Source organism: Mobula hypostoma, chromosome 9 (genome assembly GCF_963921235.1).
Source record: "Mobula hypostoma chromosome 9, sMobHyp1.1, whole genome shotgun sequence".
Lineage (NCBI taxonomy): Eukaryota > Metazoa > Chordata > Chondrichthyes > Myliobatiformes > Myliobatidae > Mobula > Mobula hypostoma.
The window spans coordinates 77578463-77597603 of NC_086105.1; the positions used below are offsets into that span (position 1 = coordinate 77578463).

Consider the following 19141-nt stretch of genomic DNA (forward strand, 5'->3'; position numbering starts at 1 on the left):
GAACCTGTGAAGTTTCTTAGTGTATTTTTGCGTTTGTCTGATTTCCGCTGAATGGCTCGATTTCCTGGAGTTTCCACTGTCAGCTACATCTCTTTCCATTGTATTCCGTCCCGCTCACATGGTGAATTTTCCTTCCGTTTCTGATTCCCAACTTTCCACAGAGCACAAGGAACGGATATGGACGCAAATCACAATTCTCTTGTCTCCATTGCTAGCTGAGGTTTAACGGAACTTCTGTAAAACTCAAGCACGGACTCCGGCGATCGAACCTGAAGATGAAAATGATATAATGGCAGATATTCTCGTGTATAAACTTAAGTCAGCAACAAAATCAGTTTCAGTATTGGTAGGTTGTTGAAAACTATAGGCGTGGTCTGGGAAACTCTTTACACTGAGTTGGTTAGTGGCGGGGCGCTAAAGCCTTTAAAAATAGTTATTAATAATGTAAATCTGAAAGTGATCCGAAAGTATGGCACGTTTTTGCTATTTTGTCCTTCGCAAGGTAACCCGTTAAATCTTTTAAACTTTCTCAACTGTAAACTGTTACTTTTAAATCTTTAAACTGCAGAGATGAACTAATGATACGCTATCGACTCCTATATACCGTAGTTTAAAAGTACTTTCTGAAATTTGAAACTTCATGGTTAAAATTTTTTCAACCAACCAAGTAAACCATTTTGGAACTTTTTTTTACCAGATATGTTATTCGATTTTATAGTAATTTCTAAGTGTTTAAATAGATTGTAAGAGCTCTAATAGAAAAACAAACATTTTCTCTGTGTTGGTGGGGGGGGGGGGGGTTACATATGGATAGTCCAAGATCCTTTTTCTCCTGTGTTTTTAGTGAGTGAGCAGCAAACCGTTATTGTGAAGCCAGGTTGTAAAAGTAACCTGCGATTTACATCTTCACTTGGATATTGCAGGAGCGAACTTCGCTGCTTTCCTCCACGTAGTTGGTACTCGTAGTCGAGTAAACCATGAAGTCTTCAACCTCCAGATTATCAACGTTCTCCTCGAGGGATTCCTTATGGAACCGGTAAGCTAAGGGTTAACTGCACGAAGGCAGGCCTCTCTGACAACGGGAGTTTGATACCGTTGTTTATCCATGAACATTTTTGTGAAGTTGTTCTTTAGATATCAGTTTCTTTGGCCAATCCCTGCCGCCGAATGTTCTTCAGGAGGGCGGGAGAAGGGGTTCAGTTGGTGCTTAGGGGAGATTACCCGGTGATGGTGAAAGTGGCCAGAAAGTTGCTGTAAAGTTTCCTCACATTCCTGAAGTTAGTTGACAAAAGTGGTGTGTTAACTTCTGGTTTAACTTCAGCATGAGTTGTGGCTACAATATATCAGATTTCAGAACATTGGATCTTTTTTTTAAAGACATGACGGGATTCACTCGATCTCTTCAAACCTCCCCGCATACAATGCAAACCCATTTCTTTGGAGTTTATGAAAAATAATGATCTCCTGGAAGAAAACACCCCGCGGAGAAACCGCCATGGCGTTAAGTACATGTTTGTAAAACCAGACAAGACAGATGTCGTAGTGAGGTTTAAAGCGCACACAAAAAAGTTCTTAACCTTACATGATGCCCTTATCCAGTGTAAACTGAAGTGTTTATGTTAAAATGCTACTCTTTCAATTTGTCTCAGCCATTTAATTTGTGTAGCTAATGTTATTCTTCCCCGAAGTGAAGCTGTGAGGTCAGATTCCAGAAAGCTATGAACTTAAAAGAAAACGGTCCAAAGAATTGTCTTTTTGCATTGTGTATTCCGATGCACTCTCGAATCAAACAATTCTAAATAAATGTGCATTTTTACGTAATACGGAGCAGATAACATGTCGAAACGTATAGGAATTATAAACTAAAGGGCTGGCGTTGTTTTGCGTATTCGGTTACACATTTAATTCGTGGAAAACTTTTTTTCTATAGAACAAAATGATGATGTGGCACTGAAAACATATATTCACCCTTGAGTTGCCCATGTCCTTAGGTTTGACTCAAATTGTTACTTATTTTAAAACCTAAAGGTGGCGCTGCAGCCGCGTAAGTGTGTGTGTGTGTGTGTGTGTGAGAGAGAGAGAGAGAGAGAGAGAGAGAGAGAGAGAGAGAGAGAGAGAGAGAGAGAGAGAGAGAGAGAGAGAGACATCACACTTTGGTGAATGTACCAGTTTGAATGACCAACCTCTTCAGAGAATATGGCCCTTTTCTAACAAGAACAAATCTCTATAACTAATCAAATTGAGGAACAATTAACAAGCATTGCAGGTAAAATATTTAATGCAATAGGAAAAGGAAGGAGAAAGAGAAAATAAAAAGTACTATAGCTAGCTTGCCCATCCTGGTGCCCCTTCCCCTTCCATTCCTCCCACCATCCACACTCTTCAAAATTACATGTAATATCTCTGGCATGTGTTATGAAATTTGTTTTATGGCAAAAATATATTGCAATACACAATATAAACTGTAAATTACAGTAAGAAGTATATAGAAAAATTAAATAAGTAGTGCAGAAAGAAAGGAAAAATACTAAGGTAATGTTCAGGGTTTATTGTCCATTCAGAAATCTAAGGGCAGAGGGGGTGGTGATGAATCAGCATACCGGAGGGAGTTTGAAAATCTGACTGAGTGGTGACATAACAACAACCTCTCACTCAGTCAGCAAGACCAGGGAGATGATTACTGATCTCAGGAGGAGGAAACCAGAGATCCATGCACCAGTCCTCGTCGGAGGATCTGAGGTGGAGAGGGTCAGCAACTTTAAGTTCCTTGCTAAGTACTGATCTGTCTTGGGTCCAGCCTGTAAATGCAATTATGAAGGAAGTACAGCTGTGCCTCTACATTTTTAGGTGTGTGTGAAGACTCGGGATAACATCTAAAACTTTGACGGAATTCCATATACTGTATGTGTGGTGGACAGCATATTCTCTGATTACATCAGGCCTGATATGGAAACACTAATGCCTTTGAATGGAAAATCCTTCTAAAAGTAATGGTTACGACCCAGTCCATCACGGATAAAGCTCTCCCCAACATTGAGCATATTTACAAGGAGCACTGTCGCAAGAAAGCGGCATGCATCATCAAGGACTCCCACCACCTAAGTCATGCTCTCTTCTCACTGCTGCCATCAGGAAGAAGGTACAGGGGCCTCAGGACCCACACTACCAGGTTCAAGAACAGCTATTGCCCCTTAACCAGGCTCTTGAAACAAAGGAGGCCAGAAAATCTTTCACTGTGGGCCCAAAGATCCGAGATCTTTGCGATCTTCAGGCACAGAGCTCGTAAAAAGCAACAAAATGGACCTTTTAACATCGTAAACCGGTGGGTTGTTGTAATGTCTCCCGCTCACTGTGAAAATGGGGTCACCTCCCTCTCCCTCATTAGGGAGAGAGAAAACCTGTGGTCTGTTGAATGTTGGATGAAATGTGATAGTGTTTGGGGTAACTGCAAGTCTGTGTCTTTGCTATCACCTAGGTCACGCTTGTGCTCAGCAACGGCTGTGCTTTTTTTGCTGGGGGGAGGGGGAATCATTGCTTGCTGCTGCTTACACATGGGAGGGGCGAGTTGGGGGAAGGACTTTGGGGTTCTCATGTTTAACTTCTGTTCATTCTTTGGGGCACTTCTCTATTTTTGTGGATGTTTGCAAAGAGAAAGCATTTTATATACATTTCTCTGACATTAAGTTGGATCTTTGAACTTCTGATTATCCATGATCTTACGGACATTGCGTACAAAGTTGTTGCTGTGACGCCACTCTGTCTTGCTCCTGTACTTCTCCTCGTCACCATCTGAAATTCTGCCAACAACAATAGTTTTGTTGGAGCAAATGGTTTTTGAGGTGTGCCTAACGACTCTATCATGGGTGTGGAGAGAGTAGAGCTGTGGGCTAAGCATACATCCTTGAGGTGTCAGTAAGAAGGAGATGTTATTTCCAATCCATACAAACTGTGGTCTTCCGGTGAGGAAGTCAGGGATCCTATTGCAGAGGGAGTTACAGAGGCCCAGGTTTTGGAGCTTGTTGATTAGAACTCAGGTTTTGATTGTGTTGAACACTGAGCAGTAATCAATAAACAGCAGCCTGACCTAGGTATTGCTATTGTGCTGCTGCTGTGGCCTTTAGCCTCTGTGAATCAAAGTACAGCCACGTGGCACATTAATCATTCTTGATGGTGGTGTAACAGTGGTCAAGTGTGTTGGCTCCTCTGGTTCCAATTGTGATTCCGCTAAGATGGTGCCATTAAGTGGCATCCTTTTGTGTACTCCTTTCCTATCAAATTCTTCTTCTTCAACCTACCGAATGTTGAAAGGACTAGGTAGGGTGGATGTGGAGATGTTTCCTGCGATGGATGTATCCAGAACTAGAGGGCACAACCTCAAAACTGAGGGGTGACCCTTTAGACCAGAGGTAAGGAAGAATTTTTTTTAGCCAGAGAGTAACAAATCTTTAGAGGGATCTGCCACAGACTGAGGTGGAGGCCCAGTCCGTGCATATATTTAAAGCAGAAGTTGACCGTTTCCTGATCGGTCAGGGCATCAAAAAGTATGGCGAGAAGGTAGGTGAATCCGGGATCAGCCATGATGGAATGGTGGAGCAGACTCGATGGGCTAAATGGCCAAATTCTGCTCCTGTGTCTTATGGTCAGTCCTTCGCTTTTCCACCTTTCGTCTCCTGTCACATATCAGTTTGTACTCCTTCCCTCCCTTCACCTTCTTATTCTGGCTTCTGCCCGCTTCGTTTCCAGTCCTGATGAAAGGTCTGAGCCGAAATCATGTCAATTTATTTTCCTCTGTAGATGCTGCCTGACACACTGGAGTATGTGTGTGTTGCTCAGGATTTCCAACACCTGCAGAATCTCTTGTGTTTATAACAACACCAAAGACTGTGCAGCTAGACACGGCTCACACACCAGCTATGTATTGGCCGATGTTCAACTGTTGTCAGAGTCTCAGGTGGTAAGGAGGATCTTAGGTGTAATATAGATCAGCTTGCTGAGTGACAGTGCAGAACAACCTTGCAGTCAATGTCAGTAAAACCACAGAATTAGTTGTGAACTTCAGGAAGGGGAAGTTGAGGGATCACACACCAGTCCTCACTGAGGGGTGAGTGGTGGAGAGGGAGGGTCCTCACCGAGGGATCAGTAGTGGAGAGAGTGGGTCCTCACCGAGAGATGAGCAGTGGAGAGGGTGAGACCTCACCGAGGGATGACCAGTGGAGAGGGTGGGTCCTCACCGAGGAGAGGGTGGGTCCTCACCGAGGGATCAGTAGTGGAGAGAGTGGGTCCTCACCGAGGGTTGAGCAGTGGAGAGGATGGGTCCTCACCGACAGATCGGTAGTGGAGAGGGTGAGTCCTCACTGAGGGATCGGCAGTGGAGAGGATGAGTCCTCACCGAGGGATGAGCAGTGGAGAGGATGAGTCTTCACTGAGGGATAAGCAGTGGAGAGGGTGAGCAGTTTCAAGTTCCTGGGTTTTAACATCTCTGATTATCTATCCTGGGCCCAAAATATTGATGCAATCATGAAGAAGGCATGACAGCAGCTATACTCATTAAGACTTGGAGGAGACTTGGTATGTCACCAAAGACTCTCACAAATTTCTACAGATGTACCGTAGAGAGCATTCTGACTAGTTTCACAATCTGGCATGGAGAGCCCAATACACATTTGGAAAAACCTCAGAGGGTTGTAAACACAGCCAGCTCCATCATGGGCACCAGCCTCCCTACTATCAAGAACATCTTCAAAAGGAGATGCCTCAAGAAGGCATCATGCATTATTGGGGACCCTCACTAACCAGGACACTTCCCCCACTCAGTACTACCATCAGGGAAGAGGTACAGGTGTCTGAAGACACACACTCAGTGGTTTAGGAACAGCTTCTTCCTCTCTGACATCAGATTTCTAAATAGTCTATGGACATGGACCACTACCTCATGATTGTGTTCTCTTCATGCACTATTCATTCATTTGTTATATTTCTTATTATAACTTATGGAAATATGGAATTTACATATTGTACTGTACTGCTGCCACAAAATGACACATTTCACAACATATATCAGTGATAATGCACATGATTTGGATTGTGACTTACAATCTGAAGGAATGAATTGTAAGTGATTAATTTTGAAAGTATTATTTGACAGTAAATTTATCATTCTGAACCAACATAAAAGCATATAATAGAGCAAAAAATAGTGGGAAGTTAGAGGAGTGGGAAACTTTTAAAAGCCAACAGAAGGCAACTTAAAAAGTCATTTTGAAGGTAACGATGGAATAATAAAGTAAGCTAGACAATAATATTATAGAGGGTACCAAAAGTTTCTTCAGATGCATAAAGTGTAAAAGGGAGGCGAGAGTAGATATCAGACCACTGGGAAACAATGCTGGAGAGGTAGTAATGGGGAACAAGGAAATGGCAGATGAACTGAATGAGTATTTTGCATCAGCCTTCACTGTGGAAGACATTAGCAGTATGGTAGAAGTTCCAGGTGACAGGAAATTACCATTACTAGGGAGAAGGTTATTGGGAAACTGAAAGGTCTGAGGTCACCAGTTGGTGTATTTCCCAGGGTTCCGAAATAAGAGGCTGAAGAGATTGTGGAGGCATTAGTAATGATTCTTCAAGAATCATTAGATTCTGGAATGTTTCCAGAAGACTGGAAAATTGTAAATGTCACCCTACTCTTCAAGAAGGGAGAGAGGCAGAAGAAAGGAAACTATAGGCCAGTTAGTCTGAGATCAGTGATTGGGCAGATGTTGGATTCGACAGCTTGGAATGTGGTTTCGGAGTACTTCGAAGCACGTGATAAAATAGCCAGTAGCCAGCATAGTTTCCTCAAGGGAAAACCTTGCCTAACAATCTGTTGGAATTCTTCGAAGAAATAACAAGCAGGAGAAACAAACGAGAATCGGTTGATGTTGTGTACTTGGATTTTCAGAAGGTCTTTGACAAAGTGCCACACGTGAGACTGCTTATCAAGTTACGAGCCCGTGGTATTATAGGGAAGATTCTAACATGGATAAAGCAGTGGCTGATTGGCAGGAGGCAAAGAGTGGGAAAAAAGGGAGCCTTTTCTGGTTGGCTGCCGGTGACTAGTGGTGTTCTGTCGGTGTCTGTGTTGGGACCAATTCTTTTCACATTATATGTCAATGATTTGGATGATGAAATTGATGGCTTTATTGTAAAGTTTGCAGACGATATGCAGATAGGTGGAGTGGCAGGTAGTTTTGAAGAAATGGAGAGGCTACAGAAGGATAGACAGATTAGGAGAATGGGCAAAGAAGTGGCAGATGGAATATAGTCTTGGCAAGTGTATACTCATGCACTTTGGTAGAAGAGTGAAAGAGTTGACTATTTTCTAAATAGAGAGAAATAACAAAAACTGAGGCACAAAGGGATGGGAGTCCTTCTGCAGAATTCCCTGCAGACTTACACAGAACAGCCAGAGTTACACAGGACAGCCAGAGTTACACAGGACAGACAGAGTTACACAGGACAGGAATGCTTACACAGGACAGGTAGAGTTACACAGGACAGGAAAGGTTACACAGGACAGGAAAGGTTACACAGAATAGGCAGAGTTACACAGGACAGGCATGGTTACACAGGACAGGAATGGTTACACAGGACAGGAATGGTTACACAGGGTAGGCAGACTACAAGATCTTCGCCCGGGCAATGACCAACCGTCTGGGTTCGGTAATTGGACAGGTGGTCCATCCTGACCAATCTTACACAGTCCCGGGCCACTCCATCCAGGACAATGTCCACCTAGTATGGGACCTGATCCACCTACTCCAGGAGACTGGGACCCCGGCAGCGTTTCTTTCTCTTGACCAGGAGAAGGCGTTTGACCGGGTGGACCACAGTTTCCTGGTGGGCACCCTGCAGGCTTTTGGGCTCGGACCACACTTTGTGGCCTGAGTTCGGCTCCTGTACTCTGCCGCAGAGTGCCTAGTTAAGATTAACGGATCATTGACAGGACCTATCCACTTCCGAAGAGGAGTGCGTCAAGGGTGCCCCATGTCCGGTCAACTGTATGCGATCTGTGTCGAGCCATTCCTCAGCCTTCTTCGGTGAAGGCTGACAGGTCTGGTTCTGCGCGAACCGGACATGGGGGTCGTCCTCTCGGCCTACGCCGATGACGTACTCCTCATGATGACAGAACCCTGTGACCTGCGGAGGATGCGCGAGTGCCAAGATGTTTTCTCGGCGGCCTCCTCCGCCAGGATCAACTGGGCGAAATGTTCCGGACTCTTAGTAGGCCAGTGGCAGATGGACTCCCTGCCGGAGGAGATGAGAGCTTTTGAGTGGAGCACCAGACGTCTTCTCTATCTGGGAGTCTACCTGAGTCCTTCTGGGGAGACCTGGCTGGCGAACTGGCAGGACCTGGAGACAAAGGTCATGGCCCGGCTAGGGCGCTGGTCAGGCCTTCTCAGGGTGCTTTCCTATCGAGGCAGGGTGGTGGTCATAAACCAGCTGGTGGCCTCCATGTTGTGGTACCGGATGGTCACCTTGGCCCCCCCTGCCCCTTTTGTTGCGAGAATGCAGAGGAAGCTAGTGGACTTCTTCTGGGGAAACAGGAAACACTGGGTCTCTGCAGCGGTTCTGAGTCTCCCAGTAGGAGAGGGCGGACAGTCGCTGGTGTGTGTACGCACACGACTGGCGGCTCTCCGCCTCAGGACTCGGCAGAGATTCCTGTATGCCGAGCACCCTCCCAGGTGGCACGTGTTGGCGACTTTCTTCCTCCGGAGGGGCTGCTGTCTTGCTGAAGACATGCAGCTACCGCCGGCGGGTGTCAGCCGTGCTGCTTTGCAGAGGCTGCCAGGCTTCTATCAGGACCTACTGAGAGTCTGGAACGTGGTTGCCTCAGGCCGGGAATCCCCTCCTCTGGCAGAAGGCGGGGTCCTGGCCGACCCTTGCCCTGCCTCAGCGGATGTCGGTGCGGCTCAGGTGTGTGGATCGACTCAAGCTGAGCTGCTCGTCGGGCCCAGGCCCCACAGCCTTACCCGAGAGACGAATCCACACAACTTGAGCCGTCTCTCATCGACACCCACAATCCCATTCAGGGATGCAGGCAGGAGGTACCTTTATGGGCTGTTGCTCCACACCCTCCACGTCCTAGCCCTTGTCCACCGTCCCGACACGCCATGGCGGTCGGTCTTCCCACCTGGAGGTGAGGGGGGTCCCCAATGGAAGTCCCTTTACAAGGGAGTCCTCCCCATGCACCTTGGGGATCTCGGCTGGAGGGTGCTGCACAAAGCGGTGCCCTGCAATAAGTTCTTTAGTCTGTACACGGATCTCCCAGCCGCGTGTCACTTCTGCGGGCTGGAGGAGACTGTGTACCATATGTACGTGGAGTGTGTGAGGCTGCAGCCCCTTTTCGCGTATTTGCGTGGGCTGCTTCTCGCCTTCTGGTTGCATTACAGTCCCACCCTATTCATATATGGTCATCCAGTAAGGAGGGGGGCACAGAGGGATGAGGATGTCCTTGTCAACTTGCTCCTGGGGCTGGCGAAAATTGCCATCCGTGGCTCCTGGAAAAGGGTGGCAGGAGGTTCTCCCCGGGCGGACTGCCTGGCTATGTTTAGGGGGTATGTTCGTGCCTGGGTGAACATTGAAAAGGAATACGCACAGTCCACGGCGACCGTAGAGGTGTTCCGGGACCGTTGGGCTCCGCAGGGTGTAAATGCCATCATTGATGAGGATGGCAATATATTGGTTTAACATGTATTGTCTGTTAGTAGTGTAGTAAATATGTTAGTCACTGGTTTTGTAAATATTGTATAGCACCGACATTTGTAATAAAGAATTTTGTTTAAAAAAAAGGGTAGGCAGAGTTACACAGGACATGCATGCTTACACAGGACAGGAATGGTTACACAGAACAGACATGGTTACATGGGAGAAGTAGAGTTACACAGGACAGGCAGATGACCAGGCATAATTACACAGAACAGACATGGTTACACAGGACAAGCAGAGTTACACAGGACAGGCATGATTACACAGGACAGGCAGAGTTACACAGACCAGGCGTAATTACACAGAACAGACATGGTTACACAGAACAGATATGGTTACACAAGACAGGCAGAGTTAGGGTCTGCAGGGGGTTATTGCCATCATTGACAGAGATGGAAACATTTTAGTTTAACATGTATTGTCTATTTGTAGTGAAGTAATTGCGTTAAGTCACTGGTTTGTATATATAGCACAGAATTTTTAATAAAGATATTTTGTATATAAAAAAAGGACAGGCAGAGTTACACAGGACAGTCATGGTTACACAATGCAGGAATGGTTACATGGGACAGGAATAGTTACACAGGACAGGTAAGGTTACACAGGACAAGCATGGTTTATGAATGAGGCATTAAGTGTCGCAGCAATAAGTCACTCCACCTGTCTTAATGGAAGTATAATCGAAGATAGTATTATCAAGCTCTTGAACAAGTAAGCCATCTTGATAGATATTCTCCCAAATGACATGGTAACCAACCATGTGTAGGTTGTGAAAACTTCTGCCAGCAATAAAATCATGTTTCATTTTCTGCCAAATCTGGCCCAGAGAGAAAGAGAGAGGTCCTCTGCTGGAGATTTTATGCATATATTCTGCTTCATCTTGTTTAGTTTGGAATAATTAAACCAAAATTGTGGCGATACAACACCCTTCTTATGGACACCTCTACAGATGAATGAGCTTCTGGAATATTATTTGATTCAGAAATCCAATATATATACAAACCTTCACTTCTATCACTGATGGAACTTGTTTTTCCATCTCCATCTCCCCTGTAACCCTTCCATCCCTCTCCCCCACCTCTCCCTCTCCCTACCCTCTCCCCTCCCTCATCTCTCTCACAGCCTTCCCCTCCCCTGCCTCTTTTCTCCCTTCTCTCCCTCACCCCCTCCCCTTCCTCCTCCCTTCCCTCCTCTCTTTCCTCTGTCCCTCCTTCTCCCTCACCCCCTCCCCCTCTGCCTTTCCCCATCCACTCTCTCCTTCTCCCCTTCCCTCTCCCTCTCTCGCTTTCCCTCTTCCTGGCCTCTCCTTCCCCCTCTCTCTTTCCCCATCTCCCTCTCCCTCTTCCCTTCTCTCTCCCTCTCCCTCTTGCTTTCCCTCTCCCCATCCTTTCTCCACTTCTCACTCTCCCTCTCCCCCTCTTCCACTCAGACTTTCCCCTCCTCCCTCGCGCCTCTTTCTCTACCTCATAGCCTCCCCTCCCATATCCCTCTACCCTTTGCCCTCCCCTCTTCCTCACCCTCTTTCTCTCCCCTTCTCCTTTCCCTCTCCTTCTCTGCCTCCCTCCCATCTCCTTCTCCCCCTCGCTCTCCCCACCTCTGTTTCTCACTTTGTCTCACCCCCTCCCTCACTCCTTCTTCTAATTCTATCCACATTAACCCTCTTCTCTTAGTTTCCTTCTCCCCATCCTTCCCCATTCCATTTCTCCCTCTCACTTTCCCTCTCCCTATCCATCTCCCTCACACCCTCCCCTCTCCTTCTTCCCCTCTCCCCTTCCTCTCCCTTCCCACCTCCCACTCCCTCTGTTGCTTTGTAACTCCCAAAAACTAATAGAAAGAAAAACATTCGAAACTAGCAATAAATGAGTCTACTGTTTAATGATACTCTCACAAATGATGTGGTTGCGTAATATCATATGTATATAACCCGTAATGAATTATGTAAACAATAAAGAATGCTTAATCAAACAATGTATTTACAATATTATTCAAATATTACTGATATATTAATACACAATGTTCCTCCCTGCTTAGCTACAAGCTCTAACTCAATATAGAATGTATCTCAACTCAAATATGTGATGAATTGTTCTCCAGTTATCATATGTACACTGTATATATACAGTTTACTATATAATACTACTACTATATAGACATACATAGCATGGTAAATTTTGAATTGTCCCTGTCAGCCTAAAGATTTAATCACTGTGGAGGATTTCTTATTCTTGTGGGATAACATTTTTCCTGACAAGGGGATCGGCTCCCACTACCTACTGAATCCTCCCAATGGTGTGCACCTCAAATAGGCTCTGACAACCAAGTCCAGCTCCTGGTCTTCACGTGTGGTTTAGTTACTAAGCCTGACAGAACCATTCTACTGACAGGAGAAGAGGCAAAGGCCAGTTAACGGTGCCTTAAAACTAATCGCTTTGGGCAGATGGGGCTCATCAGCTGTGGTTGGCTGCTCACCTAGGAGAAGGAAAACTCGGTTCTCAAACCTCCACTGGCTTGCAACTATACTCGCTCATGGGGAAGGCTTCAGGAGTAAACCCCTGGGGAAAAATCCAAAGCTGGAATCCCTAAGGCAGTCCTTCATTGAGTTCAATGTTGACTGGCAACTCCTGCGATGTTGCTGGTACCAAACTGTATCAGTCTCTACCATTTCTTTTGGATTCATCTGCTGTCTGGTGAGGGGGAGCTTGCGACATGAGCAGCAGCTTGCTCTCCATATCGTACTACCCAGGCTTGGTATCTAGACAGCTGGGATGCAAAATCCATTGTCAACTCTGACCAACGGAGGCCTCAGACTCAGAGTCTGGCCACTTTGTAGCTGCATCCACGACTACCTGGAAATTTGTGTCCATGAATGGTCCGGCAAAATCCACATGAATCTTCTGCCAGGACGATACAAGCCATTTCCAGCAATGGAGAGGCACAGCTCTTGGCATCTTTTTTTGGAAGTGTTGGCATCCCAAACAGTGCATGGCAAGTGGCTCAATCTGCTGATCTATCCCAGGCCACCAGAGGAAGCTTCGAGCCAACACTTTCATTTTGACCATGCCCACATAACTGGCATGTAGGTCTTCCAACACTTCAGCTCTCAGCTTGGATAGTACAGCAACTCTCAATCCCCACAAAAGACAACCTCTGTCAAGGGCAAGTTCATCCAGGCACTGATAAAAATGGGGGATCTACAATTCCTGCGGCACATTCCAGACATTTTGAATTGCTATGTAGACCTGAGACAGTGCGGGGTCATTTCTGGTTTCCATAAGACATAGGAGCAGAATTCGGCCATTCAGCCTGTCATGGTTTCCATCATGGCTGATCCCAGATCTCACTCAACCCCACACAACGGCCTTCTTGCCATATTCTTTGATGCCCTGACTGATCAGGAAATGATCAACTTCCACCTTAAATATACCCATGGACTTGGCCTCATCTGCAGTTTGTGGCAGAGTATTCCACAAGTTCTCTACTCTCTGGCTAAAAAAAAATCCCTACTAACCTCTGTTCTAAAAGGTCGCCCCTCTATTTTGAGGCTGTTTCCCTTTGGAATAGAGAGGCTTTCAATTTGCATTAGGGAGAATACATCAACAGGAATGTCCTTTATTGTAAATTTTTCACATAGTTCCTGTTCCGAGGATAAACAAGACAATCCATCAGCACTTCCGTGATTAGTTGTCCTCCTGAATTTGATCTTGTAATTGTGCCTTCTAAGAAATGCCTGTCTCTGCTGCTGTTAGTGGAACATCTTTCTGTGGATTGACATGGATATTAGTGGTTGATGATCAGCAATGAGGTTAAACTCTCTCCTGTACAAGTACTAGTTGCAATGTTTTACACCCCAAACTATACTTAAGGACTCTCTGTCAATCTGTACATAATTTTTCTATGTAGCGGTAAAATGGCCGTATTGCGAGCTCCATTCCAAATCTACAGTATACTACTAATTTCTACAACTTTCTTAGGATTTTCTGTTCCAGTAGCTGATAGTCACATCAGATACGATAGGCTGACCCTTCTGAACATCAGAAAGATGGCATTTACCCTGTATGTGCCGCCTTTCCTACACTGGGAACCGCTGCTTGCGCGATCCATGGGAGACGCATCTCTTACACCACCACTACCTCTGAAGAAGGGCGCACTGGTGAAGCTGAGACGGTGTGCATATCGGCCGCTGCTCCCTAGCATACTCCTGGCTAACGTTCGGTCCCTGGACAACAAGCTGTGCGAACTGAGATCCAGAATCTCCTATCAGCGGAAACAAAGGAAAGCAACATTTTGTGCTTCGTGGAGACCTGGCTGACAGAGGACGTACCAGATCACACTTTGGGTTCTCCCTATTCCGGGCGAACAGGTCGAAAAACCTCTCTGGGAAGAGTGAAGGAGGAGGGGTGTGCTTCATGGTCAACAATGCTTGGTGCGACCCCAGAATGCGCATGCGCTCAAATCCTTTTGTTCCCCAGACCTGGAATACCTGGTGCTGCTGTGCAGACCCTACTGGCTGCCGAGGGAGTTCACAGCTGTTATCATCACAGCGGTATACATTCTGCCGCAGGCTGACACTGACCTGGCTCTCAAGGAACAGCACGAGACCATCAACAGGCTGGAGAATGCACATCCAGAGGCTGCCTTCATCGTCGCCGGTGACTTTAGTCGAGCGTCACTGATGAAAGCTCTCCGGTTTTGTCAGCACATCCAGGTGAGCACTGGTGAAGGTAAGATTCTTGACCAATGTTACACTCCCTTCCGCAATGCTTACAAAGCTCTCCTTCTATCAGCTTTTGGAAAATCAGATCACTCTTCGATCCTGCTTTTGCCGACTTACAGGCAGAAGTTGAAACAAGAGGTGGCCATAGTTAAAACCATCCACTGTTGGTCCGACCAATCGGCTCCATGCTGCAGGACTGCTTCGATGAAGTCTTCGAGTTCACTAATGGAGTCACGTACTTCATCCGGAAGTGCATCAACAATGTTGTCCCCCAGAAGTCGATCAGGGTCTTCCTGAACCAGAAACCCTGGATCAGTAGTTCCTTGTGAGCAGCACTTACCGTGCAACATCATGCTTACATTGCCGGCACTCAACTAGACCTCAAGAAAAGCAGCTTTGATCTGCGCAAAGCTATCAAGGCTGCGAAAAAACAATACTGGGACAAGATTGAGTCAAGATTCACAACAAATAGCACAAGTGACTTGTACCATCACAGACTTCAAAGCCAAACGTTGTGGTGCCACCAACTTTGCAGCCTCTCTCCCAGATGAGCTCAATCGCTTTTATGCTCAATTTGATATCGCTAACTCTGAACCTCCGAGGAAAGTCACCGCTACAACCTGCAACCTGGTCATCTCTGAGGCTGAGGTACGCAGATGTTTCCAACGAGTGGACAGTCACAAGACTGTGGGACTGGACGGCATCCCAGGGCGAGTTCTCAGGATGTGCACAGCACAACTGGCAGGTGTGTTTACTGACATTTTTAATCTCTCCCTCTCCTAGTATAGAGTGCCCTCTTGCTTCAAATTATCCACTATTGTCCCTGTACCAAGAAAGACCAAGTTAACATGCCTGAATGACTGGTGTTCCTGTCGCACTCACCTCAATAATAAGCAAATGCTTTGAGAGGCTGGTCAAGGATTACATCTGCAGCTTGCTACCACCCAAATTGGACCCCCTACAATTCACCTACTGACACAACCAATTGACAGATGATGCAATAGCCACTCTACATACCATCCTTACACATCTGAAGAAGAAGGATGCTTATGTGAGAATGCTGATCTTGGACTACAGTTCAGCATTTAACACCATAGTTCCATCCAGGCTCGACAAGAAGCTCAGAGGCCTCGGCCTTGACCCTGCCTTGGGCAACTGGATCTTGGACTTCCTGTAAGATCACTGGCAGGTGGTAAGAGTGGGCTTCCTCACCTCCACCCCTCTGACTCTCAATACAGGAGCCCTTCAGGGCTGTGTACTAAGTCCCCTCCTTTATTCCCTGTATACCCATGACTGTGCCACTACCCACAGCTCTAATCTGCTAATTAAATTTGCCGACAATATTACATTGATTGGCCTTATCTCAAACAATGACGAGGTGGCCTACAGGGAAGAAGACATCTTTCTGACACAGTGGTGGCAAGAAAATAATCTCTTCTTCAATGTCGCAAAAACAAAGCAGCTGCTTGTGGATTACAGGAGGAATGGAGATGAGCTAACCCCTATTGATATCAATGGATCTGGGGTTGAGAGGGTAAACAGCTTTACTACATCACCGAGGACCTCATGTGGTCTGTACACACCAGCTGTGTGGGGAGAAAGGAACAAGAGTACCACTTTCACCTCAGACGGTTGAGGAAGTTTGGTATGGGCTGCCAAATCCTAAGAACTTCCTACAGGGGCACAATTGCGAGCATCCTGACTGGCTGCATCACTGCCTGGTGTGGGAACTATACCTCCCTTAATCGCAGGACTCTGCAGAGAGTGGTGCGGACAGCCCAGCGCATCTGTCAATGTGAACTTCCCACGATTCAGGACATTTACAAAGACAGGTATGTAAAAAGGGCCTGTAGGATCATTGGGGACCCAAGTCACCCCAACCACAGTCTATTCCAGGTGCTACCATCCAGGAAACGGTACCGCAGCATAAAAACCAAGATCAAACAGGTTTCCGGGACAGCTTCTTCCACGAGGCCATCAGACTGATGAACTCATGTTGATCTGAGTGCACTTCTATGTTACACTGACTGTTCTATTTATTATAAATTACTATGATTGCACATTGCACATTTAGACGGAGGCATAATGGAAAGAATTTTACTCCTCAATTATGTGAAGAATGTAAGAAATAAAGTCAATTCAATTCAATTAAGAAATCTCCTCTCTTCCATCACTCATAACATGTGACACGACTGCATTTATAACATCACAGGCAAGTTTCGCTGGACGATGTGGATCATAATGTGTGAGTACAGTGTCTGGTGTCACCATTTCCTTTGCCTTTTGGAAAGCCACCTCACACTGCTTTGTCCATTGCCATTTCTTCCCAATCTACAGTAATGAGTTCGAGAGGTGGAGCACAGTAGCCATGTTTGGTAGGAACCTGTTATAGTAATTGACAAATCTAAAGAAGGACCAATCCTTGTTAGATTCAGAGGACAACCATTTGATTTAGCAATTACACAGGTATATGCACCAACAACAGATGGAGCAAATGAGGATATAGATAAATTCTATGAAGAGCGTGAAGAAGCAAATCTCAAGATATGGTTATTGTCATGGGAGATCTAAATGCTCACTCTTCCTAAGAAACCTGGAGCAATAGAATGTGAATTACATAGGACCATAAGCTTAATGAGTGATATCACTAAGTTACTTCTAAGAATTTTGATGACAAGAGCTAAAAGTAAGATACAAGCCGAAACAGGCAAAGAACAATGTGGTTTTGTGAAAGACAAAGGTATAAGAAACGCAATATTGATGTTAAGGATACTGTCAGAACGAGCTATTCAAGTGCAAAGAGATTTGTTTATTTGTTTCATCAACTACACAAAAGCATTTGATAAAGTGAGGCACAATAAGTTATTTGAAATATTACAGGAAACTCCAGATCTAGATTTAAAAGACTTGCGCCTAATCAGAAATTTGTACCGGGAACAAACTGCCGCTGTAAGAATAGATGGAGAAGTGAGTCAGTTTACGAAAATCAAGAGAGGCATTAGACAAGGGTGTGTTTTCTCCCTTGATTTGTTTAATGTGTACAGTAAAACAATATTACAAAAAATAAGAGACATCTTGGGAATCAAAGTTGGCAGTGAAAACATCAATAATTTTAGATATGCGGATGACACTAATTGCAAGTACGGAGGAAGAACTAGAAAACTTAATTGATATAGTTGTTGAAGAAAGTGCAAAAATGGGTCTATCGATCAATTGCAAAAAGACAGAATGTATGGTGATACCCAAGAAGAAGGTGAATCCTAAACACAAAATACTCTGCAGATGCTGGGGTCAAAGCAACATCCACAACATGCTGGAGGAACTCAGCAGGTCGGGCAGCGTCCATGGAAACGATCAGTCAATGTTTCGGGTCAGAACCCTTCGTCAGGACTGAAGAGGGAAGGGGCAGAGGCCCTATAAAGAAGGTGGGGGGAGGGTGGGAAGGAGCAGGCTGGTAGGTTCCAGGTGAAAAACCAGTAAGGGGAAAGAAACTTCCACCCAGCCCTCAAATTCACTTGGTCTATCTCGGACACTTCTCTCCCCTTTCTCGATCTCTCGGTCTCCATCTCTGGAGACAGACTTTCCACTGACATCTTCTACAAGCCCACTGACTCTCATAACTACCTCAACTATACCTCTTCCCACCCTGCCACATGCAAAAATGCCATTCCCTATTCCCAGTTCCTCCGTCTCCACCGCATCTGCTCCCAGGATGAGGCTTTCCGTTCCAGGACATCTCAAATGTCCTCTTTCTTTAAGGATCATGGTTTCCCTTCTGCCATCATCAATGATGCCGTCACCCGCATCTCCTCCATTTCCTGCACTTCGGCCCTCACCCCATCCTCCCGCCACCACAACAGGGACAGAATTCCCTTTGTCCTCACCTACTACCCCACCAGCCTCCAGATCCAGCACACTATCCTCCACAACATCTGCCACCTTCAACAGGACCCCACCACTAAGCACATCTTTCCCTCTCCACCTCTCTCTGCTTTCCACAGGGATCAGTCCCTCCGTGACTCCCTGATCCACACGTCCCTCCCCACAGATCTCCCACCCGGCACTTATCCCTGTAAGCGTAAGTGCTACACCTGTCCCTACACCTCCTCTTTTGCCACCATTCAGGGCCCTAAACAGTCCTTCCGAGTGAGGCAACACTTCACTTGTGAGTCTGTTGGGGTCATCTATTGCATCCGGTGCTCCTGGTGCGGCCTCCTCTACATCGGTGAAACCCGACGCAGATTGGGGGACCGCTTCGTCGAGCACCTCCACTCCGTCCGCCACAACAGACAGGATCTCCCAGTAGCCACCCACTTCAACTCTGCTTCCCATTCCCATTTGGATATGTCCATACATGGCCTCCTCTACTGCCATGATGAGGCTAAACTCAGGTTGGAGGAGCAACACCTCATATACCGTCTAGGTAGTCTCCAGCCCCTTGGTGTGAACATAGAATTCTCCAACTTCAGGTAATTCCCTCCCTCTCCCTGCGATCCCTCAGAAGCAATCCCTGTGGAAAGCAGAGAGACGGGGGAGGGAAAGATGTGCTTATTGGTGGGATCCCGTTGGAGGTGGTGGAAGTTACAGAGAATTATATGTTGGACCCAGAGGCTGGTGGGGTGGTAGGGGAGGACAAGGGGAATCCTATTCCTAGTGGGGTGGCGGGAGGATGGGGTGAGA

At 46.2% G+C, this 19141-nt stretch overlaps 1 protein-coding gene across 5 annotated transcripts in view; it reads left to right on the forward strand.

Annotated features, from left to right (window-relative positions):
* LOC134351808 (arf-GAP with SH3 domain, ANK repeat and PH domain-containing protein 1-like) overlaps positions 1–19141 on the forward strand; it is a 729826-nt gene that overhangs the window by 178601 nt on the left and 532084 nt on the right. For 2 of the 5 annotated variants that reach the window (XM_063058510.1, XM_063058514.1), the window contains exons 1-2: positions 363–502; positions 924–1036. In XM_063058510.1, coding sequence (XP_062914580.1) covers positions 978–1036 — 59 coding nt within the window. In that variant the 5' untranslated portion in view covers positions 363–502; positions 924–977. The other 3 variants (XM_063058512.1, XM_063058513.1, XM_063058511.1) reach the window with 2 other exon arrangements.